General features: G+C 36.0%; 1 protein-coding gene across 3 annotated transcripts in view; it reads right to left on the bottom strand.

Annotated features, from left to right (window-relative positions):
* The window catches only part of DLC1 (DLC1 Rho GTPase activating protein), a 401,322-nt gene that overhangs the window by 294,329 nt on the left and 85,009 nt on the right, over positions 1–21,984 (bottom strand). For 2 of the 3 annotated variants that reach the window (XM_082680447.1, XM_082680446.1), the window contains exons 3-4: positions 7,924–8,073; positions 500–640 (exon numbers count right to left, since the gene is read on the bottom strand). In XM_082680447.1, the coding sequence (XP_082536573.1) occupies positions 500–640; positions 7,924–8,073 (291 nt within the window). Of the gene's footprint in view, positions 1–499; positions 641–7,923; positions 8,074–20,575; positions 20,639–21,984 lie in introns of those variants that run through there. The other variant, XM_082680448.1, reaches the window with a different exon arrangement.

The following is a 21,984-nucleotide window of genomic DNA, read 5'->3' as shown; positions in this document are numbered from 1 at the left end:
TTTTTCAGTATTTTTTCTGTGCTAAGCATTTCACTAAGCACTTGACATGTGCTATGTCATTTAATACCCACATAAAACTTATCATGTGTGTGATCTTATATATCTCTACTTTTTAATCTATCTATCTATCCATCCATCCATCCATCCATGCATTAATTTTCCCATTGGTAAGCCATTTAGTCAGAATAATAATACAGGGAGAATCATCTTTACATTTTGCATTCTTGGTTCTTTCAAGTTTTCAGTATCCAGTAATAAAATTTAACACCATATTTTGCATAATTCTGGAACAATGACCTATGTTAGTAAAGTACTTGTGTAAACACTTATAAAACAAAAAAACAGCATATGTTGGGCTGTATTTAATTAAGTACTATCAAGTCACTGCAACTAAGAATCCAAGAGTATTTATTCTAAACTGAATAGATGAGATATCAACTCTTACCTGAAGATAATCGACACTTCATGTGGAAACTGACTGTTATAATTAACAACTTACCATAGACTTGGGTTTGGTTCCAGAACTGACCACTGAGGTGGAAGATGGTAGGTCAGTGGACTCGGTGTTAGAAGACAGATTTATTTGTGTCTGATTTACCGAAGTGTTATCTGCTCCACTCTCAGATCCTGATTCCAGATCCTATGAAAAAAATGCATTGATATGAAGGGCATGTCCACACTCTCTACATGCCTTTCTCCCACCTCCAACACCTTTCCACCTCCTCCTTCTCCCAACACACATGGACACACCACAGAGTTATGACAACAGACAGTGACACGTCACCCATAACCATGCATTATTTTGTATCAACAATTGTACTCTTCAGAGGGTCTGATTTTGGAATGCAAATACTGAAAAAGAGGTAGCAAACTACTTTGATAATTTAACAGCTGATTGTGCATTGGAAAGGGCAGTAGGGGCAGCTAGCCGGGACACTGCAATAAGTCAGGAGGAAGAAGCCCATAGACAGCCCTTGCTTGTTGTGTGACTTTGAGTAACCCACTCTACATCCCTCTTGCAACAGGGTTATGAGTGTCAAATGAAAAGACAGTTCTCAGTTCTTCTCACCTCACTCTCTTCTATGTTCCCATCAGATCTCCATGGTGACACCTACCATAATAGCCTGGAATCATTTAGCTCAAGTGTATGTCTATCTAGCGAACTATAAGCTATTTGAGGGCAGGAATTACACTTTGTCATGTGTGATTCAATTCCCTCATTTGAAAATGAGTGTAATGATAGCATGCACTCATACAGGTTTATGAAGATTAAGCAAGATATATGCAAAGTGCATGTAACAGGCACATAATCATTTTCATTAAATGCTGGGCATTACTGTAAATATTGTTATTATTAACATCATATGCCTTCTGAGCAACTAGTGTACAGTATGTGGATAAGACATGTCTGTTGAATGAATGCAATTACAATGTAATCCCTCCAAAGGCTGTGCATTTAATTTACCAAATGATATCTTTGTGTTATACGTGAGAACACAGAGGAAAGGCAAGGGTGAGGAGAATGCAAAGGGGAGGGTGTGAAGGCACACATCACTCTATAATGTTAACCTGAGAAAATTATGATTTGATAATCTTTATGTCCACTCTTTCTACATCTCAACTTCACCATGGCCCACATGGTTAAATATCATCTACCCTGCACCCCGACTCTCTGGCCTTATGCTCTATCATTCTATTGTTTCTGTATGCTCTGCCATACTTGCTGTTTGTCAGTCCTCCTAGTACACCAAGGTGGTGTTTACGGCAGGGACTATGCCCTTTCTTGTCCCTTGTCCAAGTATTTCCCTTTGCTGTCCCTTTCTTGTCACTCAGCTCTCAGTTTGACTATCACTACCTCAGAGAAGCATCCTTTGACAGTTCAAACTAAAATATTTTCCTCTCTTCAACCTCCACAGTGTATCATTTTCTATTTTACGATCTTATTACCTTGTTTATCTACCACGTATCAACAATATCCGTCCATCATCTCTACCTATGTATGTACGTATGTATCTATCTCTCTATCTGACCATCTATCTACCTTTCATTCATTTCTATTTCAAATCTTTTTTGTCTCCCTTTATTGGAATCTATGCATCACAAGAGCAGGGGCTTCACCTGTCTTGTTCACTGATACATTCCCCAGGCTTAGAATAGTGCCTGGCACCTAGAATATGCTCATAAATATTGTTTTATGAAAGAATAACCAAACTGACAAATATTAATATGTAACCAAGGAGGCACAAGATCTGTACACTAGAAACTACAGGACACTGATGAAAGAAATTGAAGAAGACACAAATAAATGGAAAGATAGCTCATGTTCCTGAATTGGAAAAATTAAAATTGTGAAAAATGTCCATGCTACCCAAAGTGATCTATAGATTTAGTGCAACCCCTGTCAGAATTTCAATGGCATTTTTCATAGAAATAGGAAAAAGCAATCCTAAAATTTGTATGGAACCACAAAAGACCCTGGATAGCCAAAGCAATCTGAGAAATAATAACAAAGCTGGAGCCATCGCATTCCCTTATTTCAAATTATAGTACTGTAGTAATCAAAACAGTATGGTACTGGCATAAAAACAGACACACAGACCAATGGAATAGAACAGAGAGCACAGAAATAAAAGCATGCATATACAGTCAACTAACATTTGACAAGGGGGCCAAGAATATTCAATAGGGAAAAAATAGTCCTTTCAGTAAATGGTGTTGGGAAAATTGGATATTCACATGCAAATTAATGAAACTGGACCCCTATCTTACACCACTCATAAACCTTAACTTGAAATAAATTAAAGACGTAAATGTAATATCTGAAACTATAAAACTCCTAGAAGAAAGCATAGAGCAAAAGCTTCTTGACATTGGTCCTGGCAACAATTTTTTGGGTATGACACCGAAAGCACAAGTAATAAAAGCAAAAATAAACAAATGGGACTATATCAAACTAAATGGCGTCTGCACAGCAAAGGAAACAATCAACAGAATGAAGGATGCAGCCTATAGAATTACAAGAAAATGTTTGCAAACCTTAGATAAGGGGTTAATATCCAAAATGTATAAGGAACTCATTCAACTCAATAGCAAAAAACAAATAATCTGATTAAAAAATAAGCAAAATATCTGAGTAGACATTTTTTCCAAAGACACAAATGGCCAACAGGTACATGAAAAGGTGCTCAAATCACTAATTATCAGGGAAATGCAAATTAAAACTACAATGAGGTATCACCTCACACTTGTCAGAACAGCTATTATAAAAGGGAATCCTAGTGCATTGTTGGTGGGAATGTAAATGAGTATAGTCACTATGGAAAACAGTATGGAGGTTCCTCAAAAAATAAAAATAGGGCTTCCCTGGTGGCACAGTGGTTGGGGTCCGTCTGCCAATGCAGGGGATACGGGTTCGTGCCCCAGTCCGGGAAGATCCCACATGCCACGGAGCGGCTGGGCCTGTGAGCCATGGCCGCTGAGCCTGCGCGTCCGGAGCCTGTGCTCCACAGCGGGAGAGGCCACAACAGTGAGAGGTCCGCGTACCGCAAAAAAAAAAAAAAAAAAAAAAATTGAACTACCATATAATCCAGTAAGTCCACATCTGCATATACATCCAAAGGAAATGAAATCATTGTCTTAAAGAGACATCTGCACCCCTATATTCATGGCTGCATTATATTCACAATAGCCAAGACACAGAAATAACTGAAGTGTCTATAGATGGATGAATGGATAAAGAAAATGTGGTATATATATATATATACAATGGAATATTATTTAGCCATAGAAAAGAAGGAAATTCTGCCTTTTGTGACAATATGGAAGGACCTGGAGAGCATTATGCTAAGTGAAATGAGTCAGACAGAGAAACACAAATACTGTATGATCTCACTTATATGTGGAATCTAAAAAAAAGGCCAAAATAGAAACAGAGTGAAGTGGTGGTTGCTAGGGGATAGAATGTGGGGAAAATGGGGACATGCTGGTCAGAAGGTACAAGCTTCCAGTTATAAGAGGCATAAGTTCTGAGGATCTAATCTTCATTTTGGCGACTACAGTTAACAACACTGTATTATATATTTTAAAGTTGTAAGAGAGTAGATATTAAATGTTCTCACCACACACATACACACACACACACACAACTGTAATTATACCAGTTTATGGATGTGTTAACTAACCTTACTGTGGTAATTATTTTGCATAAAAAAACTGTATCAAATCATCACATTGTATACCTTAAACTTATACAATGTTATATGTCAATTCTATTTCAATAAAGCTACAAAAAAAAAAGAAAAGAAAAAAGTAGAAAACAAACATAAAAAAGAAAGGGTATAAAAGACATACATAACAATAATAAATATGAAACATAATACTAAATTCTTTAAGTGTGTGTGTGTGTGTGTGTGTGTGTGTGTGTGTGTGTGTGTGTAAAACATATAACCATAACCAAATTTCTCATGCCCTGAGTGCTTTCAGATTAAGGGTCATCTATTCTTTTTTTTTGCACAGAAAAGACATTTTACATTTTACCATAAGAGAAAAATGGTTCATTAAGATTTCAAATTGAATCAACATCAAATGGATAGTCATAAATAGCAGGTAATTTATAAACATCAAATGCATAATCATAAGTAGCATGTAGTTTATAAGCCATTTATAGTTTACATTTATCAGAAATCATTTGCACTAATTTTGCCTTCTTCTTTATGATTTGATTAGGCAAATAACAGGGTAACCTTGCATCCTTCTAACAATACAATAATTCTGAGGTAAAATAATAAATATTAAAATTTTTTTTTACCATTTAAAGACAATGCTGTACAGCCATTCTCTGTTTCCATGTTCACAAACTCTATGTGGAAGATATTATTATCACTACCTGCTGGATGATGAAGCCAAAGCTTAAGGCAAGTAACCTGACCAAATTCATGTTCTGTGGCAGGGCTGACATTAAAGCTCAGATCTGCCTGACCCTCACTTGTCAGGCTCTATCAAGGCAGCCTTCTATACATTTTTACATCTACCCTTATTTTAATATGTTTTTCTCTTTGAAGCTATTCTTAAAGACTCCAGCCCATATTATTCTTTACCCCCTTTATTATATGTAGAACTCACTCCAGCATTTTCTTACAAATAATCTCAAACTGAGGTCACTGTTTCATTGTATGTCTTGCCCTCCTTGCTAAACTGTACGTTCACAGTGGAGTATGAGGGTGTGGCAGAGGGGGTTTCTCCTCTGAATCTGGGACAGTACTCCTTGGTGGACAATCAAGGTCATAATTACTTGTTATAATCCACTTATTCCATGGTACAATTATCAAAAGGAATGAAAATCGCATGTGGAAAAAATTCTGATGACGAGAGAATGTTAAAATTAGCTTTAAATACCAAGGAACAGAAATAAAGAAAAAGGGACAACCTAGAAAAACACAGACACAAAAAGAAGTTTCTAGGGATGCAGGCTATGTCTTATTTACCTTTAACCCAGTGTCTGGTGTGAGTGAGCACATGAGAGAAGGCAATGGCATTAACAAATACTAAATATGTACTCTGTGCCAGATCTTTGTAATGCATCTCACACGTGTTCTTTCATTTACTCCTCCCAACAAGCCATTAAGTAGGAAACAATGTCTCCTCTTTTTACATGAACCTGAAGTTGAGAAATTAAATACTTTTCTTATGTTCTCAGATATTCAGTTGTAGAGCTGGCATGTGAACTCAGGCCTGCAGACTCCAAAGTTTATGTTTCTACTGTATTATTTGGCCTATTTCAAGTATCTGTTGAACTAAAAACTCAGAAATACATCTTTATTTACAGAATTAACCCTTGTTCAGCAAGGGTGGTGATGGTCCATGAGATAGTGCATGCAATATAAAATCCAGTTTACACTTTAAATGGAGGCAGAGATGTAGATGCAGACAAATCCTAATCATCACCCACCTTAGCTCTTGTTTTGCATTGTCTTTACCACTCAACAAAGAACCATATCTAGCAGGTAAGGGCTGTTTTGCTCTCTGAGATGGAGACAACAATATGGAGTTGTATTTAGCAGAAATCTGGGCTGTGCTTTTTTCCCTAAATACATGGGATTGAGGAAAGGTCAATATAGAGGGAAAAGGGGAGCAAGTAAAGAGATAGGGAGAGATAGCAATTCACACCAGAAAACTTTCAAGAGAAAATGTATTCCACACCTACATTAATGGCAAAAGTACTGAGAAGCACCTCCTATTGAAAAATTGGGCTTTAAAGTGTTGATGAAAATGAGTTTGAAGCTTCTACACCCTTCATATGTAAACGAGAAAACATCCCTTCTTTTTGGCCTCAGGAGATCACTTTCACTGCGTTTCCTCCATCTGGGTGCCTGTCCTACTAAAGTATATGCAAGACGCTATGGCGGCACCAGGGAAGGAGTAAGCGATTCTGTCTGGGAAGACAGAAGGAGATTTAGGGAAGACTTCACTGTAAAGAAAACATTTGAGATGAATCCTGAAGGATGAAGAAAAATTATTAAAAGAAAAATGTCATTCCTACCAGCTTTCTAGGTCAAAGCATTTAATTTCATATTTATTCATTTTTTAATCAAAAATGTTTTTTGCTCAAGCTATCAGATTTCCATTATAGCCAGCTAGGAAAGGCAGTATGGGATAGTGGTTGAGTGACATGGCTCTGGATCAAGACTGGCTGGGCTTCTGTGCCAGCTCTGGCACATACAATTACTGTCTCTATTCTTTTTACTCATCTGAACAATGTTGTAAGGAATGATTGTGTTAACATACATAACGCATTTAGAATAGTATTAATACTTCGTTTATACTTAGGTTAGCCATTATTTTAACTTGTTTATTGACTTTAAATATTCTGCACCACAGTCAGAATGAGTTTTGAATAACTTCAGAATCAATAGTAGAACTATACAAATTAAAGAATTTGATACAGAATAGTTCTATTTTGAAAGGTGCTTTTATATATATATATATATATATATAACATTTTCCACCCCTTTGATCTTAGGTAATTACAAAATTTCTTGAATTAACGTGTTGATTACTGAATATCAAAAGTGATAGATTAATTGAAAAGGAATGCATGGCTTAATTATAAGTAAATTCTACCATCACATTTGCTAGATCTGCAAAAATTAAGCCATTTAATTGAAGCTAATATTAAATATGTAAAGTGTATAGACATTTTGGGATCTATGTCTTCTAAATTTTATTTTGTGTTAGAATCTGATAGGAGTGTCTATCTTATTTGAAACTAATGCACAGTAGAATAAAATTTTCACCTCTGTCCTATTCATTGTGTTTCACTAAGTGAATTTTAGAGTGTTCTCAAGCTGATTTCATAAATTCTTTTTTGTAATATGCTTGGTTAGTTCAACCAGCATCCATCCATCCATCCCTCCGTCCATCCATCCACTTACTCACCCACCCATCTATACATCCATTCATCGACCCACACATTCATCCAATGAACCATTCATCCATCCAACCATTCATCCATCTGTCCAGCAAATATTTATTAACCATCTTCTATATGCAATGTAAATTTGTGGGACACTGGAAATAAGACACTAAACAAGATCAACAGAGCACTGCTAATGGCGTTTATAGCATATCAAGGAAGACCAACAATTAGGGAAACAATGACAATGAAGAGAATCTGATCAGTAGGAAGCAAAATAATTTCCCAAAATGACCCTCTTTCCTGTCTAGTAATAACCATTTTCTTTTGAATCACACACTTCTCTTATGGACTCTGCATGAAGCCTAGAATGATTTGAGTGACATTTATGGAACACTATCAGGGTCCCATGTGGGTAGTGGGGCCATCCAACATGTTTCATTTGCAAGAGGGGCTATACAAAGTAGAGACATCACGTTCACATGCAAAGAAGTGGGAAGTGGGAAGCTCACAGGGACTTGCCGCCGAAGGTTGGTTGGTGTGCTGGACGGAGAGGAGCTGGTGCTGAGAGCGTTCTCAATGTCCTGATCAAGCTGGTCCAGTTTCATGATCAGCAACAACATCGAGTCTAGCCGCACCCTATCTCGATCTTCTCTTATTTCCTGAGGAACAGAACATGTTGTTACTGAATCTGAAAGGCCATTTCTTGGAAAAAATAAAAAGTTCTCTGTTCTTCAATGTGACAAAAAGGACACTGAATAATAGGCAGTCTTCTACTTCAGGGGGGAAGGGAAGTTCTATTCTGTACCATCAATGTGCTCTTCATTGGAAAGAACTGACCACCTGCCAAGAAAGCATTTTACATGCATATTAAATATATATTTTCTAGAGCAAGGCACAATGAAAAGGAAGTATAACATCATATCAGTACTGATACTTACTTACAATTTCCAATTAATTATTGTTGAGAAAAGTTGTATGTTTACTCTTCTTTTGTCATAGTACAAATCAATTATAACATACTAATAATTGTTTGCGGGTTAGACATTTAAGGATGCATACAAGATGATATTTTTGGATGAATATTTCTGAGTATAGTAAAACATAGGAAAAGAATCAAACAAGGCAGGATTGTTTAGTTTAGTTTTGTTTTTTTGCATGGGGCCATTTACTCACTGCTGCTTCAAGCTATGTCATTGCCAGTATTTATTTTCAAGCTTCTTTTCTTTCACACACTTTTGAAAAAAGCCTCCACAATCGTATGAATAATGGTTACTTATTCTGAGCTCTCTATAATATAGACATATTTATGGATATAGTTTTGTTTATAAAAGTAACTAAAGCTTCTTACTGACCATATAGAGTTATTTGGGCATGACTGTTTACTATTCTTGGGTGTTCAAATCAATTCAGTTAGTATTAGAAAACTTTCAGACTTTCTGTAATGTGCAAGATATCAGGGTTGGGGAGAGTACTGGGTAAAAGAACAAAACAAAACAAAACATGGAAAGCGCTGTAAGTTTCCTTAGAAGCATAATCTATTGAGGGATGTCACAGGCTCAGGACCAGCCCTTTTGAGGCAAGTCATCATTTGTGACTCATGTTGCCCTTGCCATCTTCTCATCTGTCTGAGATATTTACCTGGGTGAAATCAGCTTTAAAAGGACCATCAGTGGTGACCTCAAAGGGAAACTATACCATGATGGAAGCCTGAGGGGTGCAGGCACAAGGGAGTAATTTGGAGGCTTTGCTGAGGTGATGGGATTAGTAGTGGTATGAATGAGGTGACTGTCTGAATCAGATCTTTTGTTCTGGGCCTTTTACTTTTAATCACCCTAAATTCCCTAGTCAACATTAGGGGGGACCCCAAAGAACAAGGACTCGGGTAATTTCATGGATTCATCTAATGCTATAGATGAAATTAGATTAGCTAATATTAATAATAACTATCTGTTAACATTAATAGCAGACTGTTAATAATAATAATCTTTCACATGTCAAATAATTGGTTAATTAGATTAAGTTGGTCAAAAAATCATTAATTCAGCTAACATGGACAAGTTATTTGTGTAATCTGAACTTGTGCTTGGTTTAAAGATTAATGTCAAATTGAAAGACCTAGCCCTGTTTCCACAAAGTCATTAATTTTGAGAATAAATTAAGAATTTTTTTGAGTTATGTTAATTCCTTTAGGGTACTATGCTATGATTATTTCTTCAATTTCCTTCCATCGTCCCTGCTGTCTAAAACATTTAATGAGTCTCTGACAGAGAATTACAGAACTTTTGTCATAATAAAGTTTTATTGTGCCTAAGAAGGGCCAGGATATTTGCAAACAGACCTGAACCTTACTATACATCATATTCCTCAATGCTACAGAACTTTGTTATATTTAAAAGAATGTTATTTATAGTAAAACCCTGCTTATACCTTAAAATAGAGTCCCAGACATATTAGAGATTACTCAGTTTGATTCTCTTCTAAATAATCCAGTAAATGGAAGAATCTGCCTGAATAGAAGACTCAAAGTCCCCTTAATTACTCCCCCAATGTGTTTACTTATATAATTTCCTTCTCTTTTAAACCAAAGTTGTGTTTGGGAAGATAATGTTCTTTGCATCTCTACACATATCCACGTATGTTTTTGTGTGATTGTCTTTCATTCCCCAGTAATAACATCCTCAAGCACAAAGATGAAGTTTTTCTACCTGGCAGACAGAGTCAAGTTCTACACTGCATACGCAATACATTTTCAGGAATAATAATAACAATGAAATCAACAGGAGCAAGTGAAATAACACTTCCCAAAGCCTTAGAAAATATATCTTGATATTTTTCCAGCTACTAAGTTAATGTTGGAAAAAACAGTATACCCTGCAGCTATCCTAGACCTATCAGTAGTAGCCTCAGAAATAATTTGTTTTTGAATTAACTAGATGCTGAGTTTGTGCTTTAAAACCTTTCTGAAATCCACTGGCTGAGCATCAAATTATTTTAAATTATCTGCCAAAAGAATAAAACAAAACAGCCTTGGTCTAAGATATTTCTTTAGAGAAATAAGCCTATTGATTTTCCCTTTTCTTCATGGATGCTTCCTTATTCACCATCTATTACAACGTTCAGCCTGAAGTGTCAAGTACACAGACTCATATAGTATGTTACACATTAGTTAAACGTCACAAAGTTGAGTTGGCTACAAATCAGATGCTTTGGATACATTTTTTGTCCTTGTTGTTAAAGCCCAAGTATGAATATTTCGCAAAGTTCTAACCTTTCATATGTCCATGGCTAAACTCCAGCGAACAGCTCATGCCTGAAAACAGAGTTGTGCATTTGCAGATTCTGGCGAGGTTGAACCCTACAGTGGAGCTTCCATTTCATGCTGTCACTATAGGCCAAGAAGAGGAACTTCTTAATAAGCGAAGCTGCCTTAGTTCTAGGTATTTCAGTAACTTAACTTAACCCCCTTAAATCAAAGCCAAGATGTGCAATTCTCTCCCTTCCCATCTTTCTTTCCTTCTTTCCTGCAGTCACAGCTATTCTGGGCCAAGCACTATGAAAGGGACAAAATGTTCATCAATGAACAAGAGATAGAAAATCTCTGCTGTCCTGAATATTATAGTCAACATGAGAAGACAAATAATTAAAGTTAACAAATTCATAAATAAGATCGTTTCCAATAGGAACAAGTGTAAGAAGAAAATAAATAGGGTAATGAGGTAAACAGTAACTGCAGGTGGAGTGTCCCACCTTGTAGAGGGTGGTCAGAGAAGAAGTGGGAGTAAATCATGATGGGGTGAAAAAAATGAGGTAGAGGAGAGAAAGATGGAGATAGAGATGGAGAGAGAGAAAAGGAGAGAGAGAGAGAAAGAGAAAGGGCAGGAAGGAAAGAAGGGAGGAAGGGAGGGAGTGAGGAGTAGTAGAACTGGGAAAGCAGTGTCCCACGCAGGGTGAAGAGTGATACGAGGACACTGAGGTAAGAATGAGTTTGGTGAATAAGAGGATTTGAAAAAAGGTTAGAGAAGCCAGGAGAGGGAAAGTGAGTGAGGGAGTGAGTGGGTGCTAGGACAAAATGAGGTTGAATATAAACAGGAGTCAAATTATATTCTGTCATGAAGGTCACTATAAAGAGGTCAATTTTATTCTTTGTGTGCTATGGGGCTATGGGCAGGATGTAAGCAAATGAGTGATTTACTGTGCCTTTTTAATCTTTTAGAGTTCTCACCACATATTGACAACCAAACATTTTTGGAACCTCACCATATTGTATGTCCAGCAATGCCACACGACTAATACACCCTGGTTTCCATTCTTTCCAGCATACAGAAACTATGTTTTGGAAGAACACCAATGACCACAATTTATTGCAAGACACCTTTGAAGCATCTGGTCCAATTCTTTACACTTTTATTTAACAATCGTTCAAGATATGTTTATTGACCATCTACTACGTGCTATACATCATTTCATAGGAAGCAACCGATTTCATATTTGTACAGTTATAATTTTTAGAAATGTTATGGAGACAAATTTTGCCTTCCTCTAACTTCCCAGTTTCTCCCCCCAGAACCAGACAGCATAAGTAGTGCCTATTCCATGAAACAGCCTTTCAAATATTTGAAACACTATGTTGTGCCCATTTTCTTCCTTTTCTACGTAAATCATCCTCAGTTCCTTTACTTCTTATATGACATGTTTTCAAATCCTTATTAGTTCTGTTTACTCTTCTCTGGATATAACTGTCAATGACCCAATTAATGGTTGGTACCAGGATTAAATATATTACTCTACATGTTCTCTGACCATGAAGACAGAGAAGGCAAGTATTTCCCCATGTTCTGTACACCCTCTTTAATGCGGCCTAAGAATTAAGTGCCTGTTTAGAATATGAACAGGGTATTCTTAATGGGATAGCCACAATCTGTTCTTTTAATGAGGAAAAGTATTTCGTTGGCTGTGAGCTGACCTTGAGTCAATGATATGATATATCTCTCTTTTTCCCAGTATGTGTCTGTGTCCTGCTAAGAACAGAAACATCCTGTTGTCTTGAGACTATAACCAGCTGATGTCAAGGCATAGATAATACATGTAGCTACTGTGGAAGAAATCTCCAGTTGTATCTTTTTCAAACACAAGTCAGTGGATACTTAGGAAAATTACACAAGAAACTTCTTTTCAATTTGAGTTGTTGTCAAAACCTAAAATGGCCAAGCCACATGGTGTTCATTGGGCAATCCGAAAGATCTCCTTCTTTACTTCCAAGAGCTACTTAGTCCTGGGCAGTGAAGTCACTTTGATCACATGGTATCTGGGGGAGATAAACAGAGTTTTTAGGGGGCTATTCTCTACAGGGACATAAACTGAAATCCTTTGAACCCGAGCCTCTATGCTCCTTCTTTCCTTCCATCTGAAGAATATAATTCTGACCCTCCTCTTTCTCCAGATGCTCTTTATTGAACAACATAGAACAGAGCACACACAGGGAGTGGGGAGGAACTGTATGTTACTGGACATTTCACAGACGGGGCAAACATGAGGTCCAGAGAAAAGGGTGCCTCCCTCAGAGACGCACAGGCTCTGTTTTTCTTATGCCAAGCATTTGGAAGAAAACCAAAAAATTCGGTGAAATACCCGGATGCTTCCAAATAGTAGATATTTGGCTCAGCAAACACAGCACTGCCTGAATGTTCTGCTTGTCAATGAGTTGTGGCATCACATAGACAGGCATAATAAATTAAAGACTAGGCCAGGAATAGAACTAAGACTTCCTGATTCCTAATCCAAGGTTCTGGTCCGTACACTGCCTTTGATTCCATACACATCTTACTGCTATTCTGGGCTACTAATGCTCCTTGCTCACCCGTAAAAGAAAGGGACCTTTTAGCAAAAAGCTTGGCTCAATTTCATTCTGAAATTATTTGATCTACAGCCAGCTGGACTAGTATGAAATCTCATATCAGTGTTATAAATTTCATTTGACAATAAATTCCTCATTCTAGACTTTCCTTTCTTAACATAATATCCTGCTTAAAGAACCAGAAAGTTATTAAATCTGTGTTTCTTTACAAGCAGTGAAGATTTTCATCTGAGGTGACCCACAGAAGCTAAAAATAAGGTAATTATTTTATGTCAGAATTTCTAGGCAAGTTAAATAAGTCAGCCTTAATTTTTATTTGGGTGCATTTTAAGATGAAATTGATGTAGACTGGTAATAAAGGTAATAAAAAAAAAACCCAGCTACTATCTTCCACTTGCCAGATATAGTCTGTTCAAACACAAAAATCTTTGTATATTATCTTTAATGAATAATAACATATGCAATATCTTTTTAATATTAGATGGTGGAGAGAGATAAATATTATCCTCACTTAAAGTTACTACAAGGAATCTTTTAACTGATAGGTAAATTGTGGCTTTACATTAAGTGTTTATGTTCACTCCCTATTTATCTCCTTTCATTTAAAAGGCATGGTGAAGAATATTGGTCTCCCCTTTGTTCACTTTTTAAACTCCAATGAGGCTTCAAATGGAGCATTTCTTAGCTGGGACTTTGTAAATTGCCTGTCTCCTGAACGATTTAGAAGGACATTTATGCAACTGGTCCTAAGGAGCGCCTAGAAGTGGCAGGTGTGAACCGGGAGAGAGCTATGTGGGCAGCAGTTCCTTTCTGTCCAGTGGAACCTGAGGATGACTTCCTCCACTGGCTTTAAAGTCCCATTTTTGGCTGGGATATAATTTCTACCTAAGTAATTTGGTAAGCATTCTGAAACCAGTCTTCACTCTAAGTACTAATATATTAAGTGACCTTGGATGTCAATCTACCTTGGATGCAGACTTAATACATTTATAGACACAAAGTCAGCCTTCCTGGGTTGGTTATTTCTCCTGTGTCATCATGCCTACATGATATCTGCAAATCCCTGCAGTTTTTTTTTTCTTTTCATTTCTTTTTTCCTCCCTCCCTCCCTCCCTCTCTTCCTCCCTCCCTCCCTCCCTTCCTCCCTCCCTCCCTCCCTTCTTCCCTTCCTTCCTTCCTTACTTTAGCATTTCTCAGTAGTTCTTTGCTTGGGCTCATTGTATTAAAGGAGACAGGACTTTTTCTGGTTTGAAAACATATGAAAAACATCTATTTAACATTAAAATTCCATAAGCTATTTTCAGGAATGTGATGGTCTTTCCTTAGGTGTGGATAATAAAGAAAGGCATAAGTAAAAATTTATTCCTTTTCCATAAAAATACATGACTTCATTTAGAAAAAGAGTCCTGTATTGACCTGGCTTCTGTCTACTTTTCTAGTTTTACCTCTCATCATTCTCCTTGATCCTGCCCAGTGTTCCTCAAATTCAATCATTCTGAGGACAACTATATATTTCTTAATGTTTTTCTTTAATTAGACAATTTTTACAGCCAAAACTGCATTTTTAGGATCTGAGTATAGACATTTTTCCAAATAAGATGTACAGATGGCCAACAGGTATATGAAAAGATGCTCTATATCACTAATTATCAGAGAAATGAAAATCAAAACAGCAATCAGATACCTCTTCACACCTGTGAGAATGGCTATTACAAAAAAGACAGGAAATAACAAGTGTTGGTGAGGATGTGGAGAAAAGGAAACCCTTGTGCACTGTTGGTGGGAATGTCAATTGGTTGCAGCCACTGTGGAAAAGAGTATGTAGGTTCCTCAAAACATAAAGAAATTGAACTACCATATGATCCAGCCATCCCAGTTCTAGGTATTTATCTGAAGAAAACAAAAACACTAGCTGAAAAAGATAAATGTATCCCCATATTCACTGCAGCATTATTTACAATAACCAAGACATGGAAGCAAGGTAAGCATCCAATAATGGATGAATGAATAAAGAAAATAAAGAAAATGAACAACAGAATATTATTCATGCCTAAAAAAGAATGAAATCTTGCCATTTGTGACAACATGAATAGACCCTGATGGTATGACGCTAAGTGCACTAAATCAGAGAGAGAAAGAAAAATACTATATGATCTCACTTAAATGTGGAATCTAAAAAACAAAAAAAAAAAGTTGAACTCATAGATACAGAGGACAGATTGGTGCTTGCCAGAGTCAGGTTGGTTGGAGGGTGGTGGGAAAAATGTGTGAAGGGGGTCAAAAGGTACAAACTTCCATTTATAAAATAAATAAGTCATGGGATGTAATGTAAAACATGGTGACTATAGTTAATAATACTGTATTGTGTATTTGAAAGTTGCTAAGAGAATAGATCTTAAAAGTTCTCATCACAAAAAACCGTAACTATCTGTAGTGCTGAATGTTAACTGGAGTCAATGTGGCGATCATTTGCAATATGTACAAATAGCGAATCATTACTGTGTACACCTGAAACTAATATGCTCTATGTCAATTATATCTCAATTGAAACAATGAATTTTTAATATATAAGTGCTGTATAAAATATAAGTGAAAATCTTATATTTTTCTAATGTGTATCAAATGCCAAAATTATCAAAATAAAAAATCCTTATACTATCTGATGTAATCTCACATAAACCACACTTTATTTTAGGAAATACTGTACTAGAAGTACAGAACTTTTGGTTTCTCAAATATGCCATGTTCTCTCTCATTTGCAACTAGGATTACAAGATTTAGCAAACAAAAATTATATTTGAATTTCAGATAAATGCAAAATATATTTTTTAGTATGTGTCCCAAATATTCCATGGGATAATATTGCATGGGATATACTTATACTAAAGATGTTTTGTTGTTTATTTGAAATTCAAATGTAACTGGGAATCCTGTATTTTATCTGGCAACTCTATTTTTGACTCATGTAATAATGCTGCTTCTGCTTAACACGCCTCTCCCATGCCTGGGTATATCAGAGGAAACTCCTTGGTTTCAAATTCCAATGCAGAGGTCTTTCACAAGGTTGTTTCCTTGAATGAATGAACATCAACTGCCTCTAAAGTTTCGTTATACAACTTCAAAGAATGTAAATTTTTTTTCTCAGTATCTTATTCAGTGTTATAATAATCCCAAGTAAATCTAAGACTTGTCACTTTTTCTTTTTAGTAGCAAAATTAAATGTGAAAAATGCATAAGGCTGCTCTTGTGATATTTTTAGGATTACAGATTTACTTAAATTGTTAATGTTTGGTACTAAATCTTCCATGAGTGAGCAAAGTCAGAGTAAATTTTTTTCCACTGAATATTTTCTAATCTAACTACTAATTATGTGATGTGTGTTTGTGGCTTTTTTGACATTAATGAAGAGTCCTCACACTGAAGAAGTATGGGAACTATTTATCTAGCCCAATCCTCTCATTTTTTTCCAATGTGATAATAACCTTGGCAAATTAAGGCAGTTAATGGCAGAACTGGAAAATCTGAGTCTCCTGATTCAATTCAGCTTTGCTTCCTGTTAAACAGGTAGCCACTAACACTTTTAGTCCTATAAGGCACTTTCTTCAACTCTACAGGTGACCCCAAAGGTTATATTTCCCAAACAAATTCACATGCATTGAGAGATCTGGGCTGAATACAGGTAGATTAAAAAATAGACTTAGTCACACATGAGCGGTATCTTCTTATAGTTATCAATCTATACATTTAGAAGATAAATCATCCTATTAATGATTTGTTCCTTTCTTCCCCCTTCCTTCCCTTTCTCCCTCTGTCCCTTCTTTCTTTTTCTTTCTCTCTCCCTTTCCTTCCTTCTTCCTTCTCTCCCTCCCTCCCTCCCTCTCCCCCTTCCCTCCTCCTTTTCCTTCTTTTTGTCTTTCTGTCAACAACAAACTCTACCAGTGGTTCTCAAATATTAGTGAGCATCAAAATCATCTGAAGACCTTGTTAAACACAGAGAGCTGCTGACTTAGTAGGTCTGTGATAGAGATGGAGCATTACATTTTTAGCAAGTTCCCAGGTAATGCTGCTGTCGCTGATGCTGCTGGGAGCCACACTTTGAGAACCTCTGACCGCTCACGGGAGAGCAAAAGTCCTCAATAGTGGCTGATTATAAGTACTCTTGTGTAGCTTTGAAAACTTCCACATGCTAAGGCTCCACCCACCAAATTCAGATTCAGTTGGTGTAGCACAGGACCAAGCTAGTGTGTTTTTGAAAAGTTCCACAGATGTATTCAAAGCATAGTGGGGGTTGAGGAACATGGAAATATATCACAGAGAAAGCCATTCCATGGCTTCAGACAAAAATTAGGACAATAAAAATTAGATTCTCCCCCAGAGTAATTCCACAATAAGAAATCCATTAATTCCCTACGGTAACAGATTAATAGAAAACATACAACAAAAAATGTCAAAAAGACACTTATAACATTGAAAACCTATTTCAGGCCACTTATTAGTGATTTGATAAATAGAACAACAACAAAAACTCTCTCAGGTAGCAAGTATTTGGAAGGCAACATTCTTAACTTGATTAGGAGTATCAGACAATAGAGTAAATATTAAGGATAATGGTGGAACATTAGAAACACTCCTACAATATTAAGAAAAAGTAAGAATGCTTGTTATCACATATTCTATTCAACATTGTACTTGAGGTTCTGGCTGATACAGCAAAAACAATAGCAGCAACAACAAAACAGTGATTATATTACAAACGAAGAGAATTTGTGCCTTGAAAATCTCAGAAAATAATCTGATAATCTATTAGAACAACAACAACAAAAGGATTTGGCTCAACAAAGAAAAACACAGGAGCATTCTTGTGTCACCATTTAAAAAACGGAATAGAAAAAACAATCATAGTAACAACAAAGACTGTACAATATCTAGAAGTAACTGAATGAGAAATAATCAAGATCTTCTATGGAGAAAACCAAAAATGTCACCAAAAGACCTAAAAGAATACTGAAAAAATGAGGAGCTATATGATTGTTCTGGATAGGAAAATTCTTTCTAATATGTTTCACAGCTAATTTGTTGTGTATATTGTCTGTTTCCCCACTAGAATGTAGCAATCCTTGCTTGTTGTTCACTGATGTAACCCAAGAATCTAGAGCAGTGGTTGCATATTGCCACGTAATAAGGGTTTATTGAATGAATGAATGAATGAAATGTTGTCCTTCAATTAATTTAATTTATAAACCCATAGTAGTCTAACCCAAAACTCCCATGGGATTTTTTTTTTTTTTTTTTTTTTTGCGGTACGCCGGCCTCTCACTGTTGTGGCCTCTCCCGTTGCGGAGCACAGGCTCCGGACGTGCAGGCTCAGCGGCCATGGCTCACAGGCCTAGCTGCTCCGCGGCATGTGGGATCTTCCCGGACCGGGGCACGAACCCATGTCCCCTGCATCGGCAGGGGGACTCTCAACCACTGCGCCACCAGGGAAGCCCTCCCATGAGATTTTTAATGGAACTTGGAAAGCTGATTCTTAAAGAGCAAAAATAAAGATAAGGAAAAAATCCCAAAGGAAGCAGACAAAAAATCTTGTTTAATATGAATATCTTTAAACATATACAAAAACAGAGAAAGATAATATCAGCTTAAAGGCTGTCATTATTTTGTCAATTTTACTTTATTTATCTATCCCTACTTTAAAAAACATATTTTACTCACAAATGCTTACATACGATAAATTGGTTTTAAAATTCTCTTGCAAGAGGAAAGGAGTATTAATCATAAATATCTTAAAAACAAAACAAAATAAAACAGAACAATCAAAATATTCTATGAGACACGACAATGTATAATAACCTACAAATGAAAAGACTGATAAAAGTTAAAATACAACTGACAAACTAAGCAAAAATATTTGGATCATATATAATGAAGAATTAAGAAGTTATAAAAAGGCAACCTAGTAAAAATGGTCAAAGTATACAAAAAGGCTATTCACAGAAAAATTATAATGATTTAAAACCCTAAACTGCACTGGTAATCATAACAATGCAAGTTAAGAATGAGAATTACTGTTTTTCCCCTATCAGATTGTCAAAAAAGAAAAAAATATCTTGACCATGTCTTCAGAAATGTAAATTTCTGCCTTATTTGGAGGGCAGTTTAGCAGTATCTATTAAAATTAAAGTAGGAGTATCCTTCAACCTGGCAATCTAATTTTAGATACCTAGCCTAGAGAATTGCATACATGCAAAAAATTAGTATGCCCAATACTATTCATTAAAGAATTTTTTCCTAGTGGTCTAAGAACTGGAAATATCCTATGTGGCCATCAACAGAAAACTGTTTAATGTAATGGTACCATAATCCCTTAGATCACTACCCAGTAGCTACAAATATGAGGTAGATTCACATGCACTGACAGAGCCACAATAACTTATCCACCACTTCCATTTGAGTTAGAAAACTGTTTCCCTTGGGAGGGATGCAGCCCCTGCCAAGGTTCATGGCTTAATGAATAAAACTCAGATTACCCATCAGCCCCCACTGAGTGCTTTAGTCTGGTGTCCTTGTGTAGGGCACAGCCTATACAAATGAACTTAGGGCCCTGCTACTTATAGGGAAAGTGCTTCAAGAGGGTTTGTTAAGTGGAGAAAGGAAGGTAAAGAACAACACCCTATAGCATGAAACCCTTTATGTACTGAATGAACATGCACACACGCGCACACACACACACACACACACACACACACACACCCTAAAGTAAAATTCTGTATTTCTATATGCATACATATAGATGTGAAAAAAAAGATCTGGAAGGATACCCATACTGGAAAATGGGGTGTAGCTGGGAGGGGGCAAAGGGTAAATAAAAAAAAGTTTTGAGACAGATGAAAATGGAAACACAACATACTAAAACTTATGGAATGCAGCAAGAGTAATTCCAAGAGGGAAGATTATAGCAATAAATGCCTACATTAAGAAAAAAAGAAAGACCACAGAAAACAATCTAAACTTATATTTCAAGGAAAAATAAAAAGAACAAATTAAGCCCAAAGTTAGCAGAAGGAAAGAACTAATAAAGATTAGAGCAGAAATAAATGAAATAGATACCAGAAAGACAATAGAAAAGTTCAACAAAAGTAAGAGTTGTTTTTTTGAAAACATAAACAAAAGTGACAAACTTTTAGCTAGAGGACTCGAATTAATAAAATTACAAATACAAAGGGTTATAAGAGACTATGGACAATTCTATATTAACAAATTAGATAGCTTAGAAAAAAATGGTAAATTCCTATAAACATACAACTTACCAAGACAAAATCATGAAGTAATAGAAAATATGAACAGACCAAGGAGCAAGGAGATTGCATCAGTAATCAAAATTCTCCCAACAAATAAAAGCCCAGACGAGATTGTTCCACTGGTGAATTCTACGAAATATTTGAAACCAATCCTTCTCAAATAGGATTGGTTTCAAATATGAAAAGGAACAAACACTTCCAAAGACATCTTACAAGGCCAGCATTTGGTTGATACCAACGTCAAAAAAGGACACTCCAAGGAAAGAAAATTGCAGGCCAATGTCTCTAATGAACATAGATGCAAAAATCCTCAACCAAATATTAGTAAACTGAATTCAAGCACACATTAAAAGTGTTCTATACCATGATTAAGTGGGATTTACCCCTGTGATGCAAGGATAGTTTAACATATGCAAATCAATAAATGTGATACACTACATTAACAGAATGAAGGATAAAAATCATATCATTTCAATAGATGCAGAAAAGGCATTTGACAAAATTCAACACCCTTTCATGATAAAACCTCTCAACAAATCATGTTTAGAAGGAATGTACCTCAAAATAATAAAGGCCATATATGACAAGCCCACAGCTAACGTCATATTTTATGGTCAAAAGTTAAAAGCTTTTCCTCTAAGATTAGGAATAAGACAAGGGTGCCCACTCTTGCCACTTCTATTTAATGTAGTACTGTAAATCCTAGCCACAAAAATTAGGCAAGAAAAAGAAATAAAAGAAATGCATCCAAATCAGAAAGGAAGAAGTAAAATTATCTCTATTTGCAAGTGATATAACCTTAGTTACAGAAAACCCTAAAGACTCCACCAAAAAAACTGTTAGAACTAATACATGAATTCAGTAAAGTTGCAGGATAAAAAATCAACATACAAAATCAGTTGTGTTTCTATATATTGACAACGAATTATCTGAAAGAGAAATTAAGAAAATTATCTCATTTACAACAGCATCAAAAACAATGAAATACTTAGAAATAAATTTAACCAAGGAGATGAAAAACCTGTTCACTGAAAAATATAAGACATTGATAAAAGTAATTGAAGAAGATATAAATAAATGCAAAGATATCCCATGCTCTTGGATTGGAAGAATTAATATTATAAAAATATCCATGCTACCCAAAGTGATCTACAAATTAAGTGCAATTCCTGTCAAAATTCCAGTGGCATTTCTCACAGAAATAGAACAATCCTAAAATTCATATGGAATCACAAAAGACCCTGAATAGCTAAAGCAATGTTGAGAAAGAAAAACAAAACTGGAGGTGTCGTATGGCCTGATTTCAAACTATATACCAAAGCTGTAGTAATCAAAACAGTATGGTACTGACATAAAAATAGGCACAGAGACCAGCACAACACAATAGAGCCCCAAAATAATCCAATGAATATATGGTC

This window comes from Grampus griseus (genome assembly GCF_964374135.1).
Source record: "Grampus griseus genome assembly, chromosome: 21".
Taxonomy (NCBI): Eukaryota; Metazoa; Chordata; class Mammalia; order Artiodactyla; family Delphinidae; genus Grampus; species Grampus griseus.
Note: the sequence above shows the minus strand (reverse complement) of the source record. Positions and strands in the feature narration are given on the sequence as shown.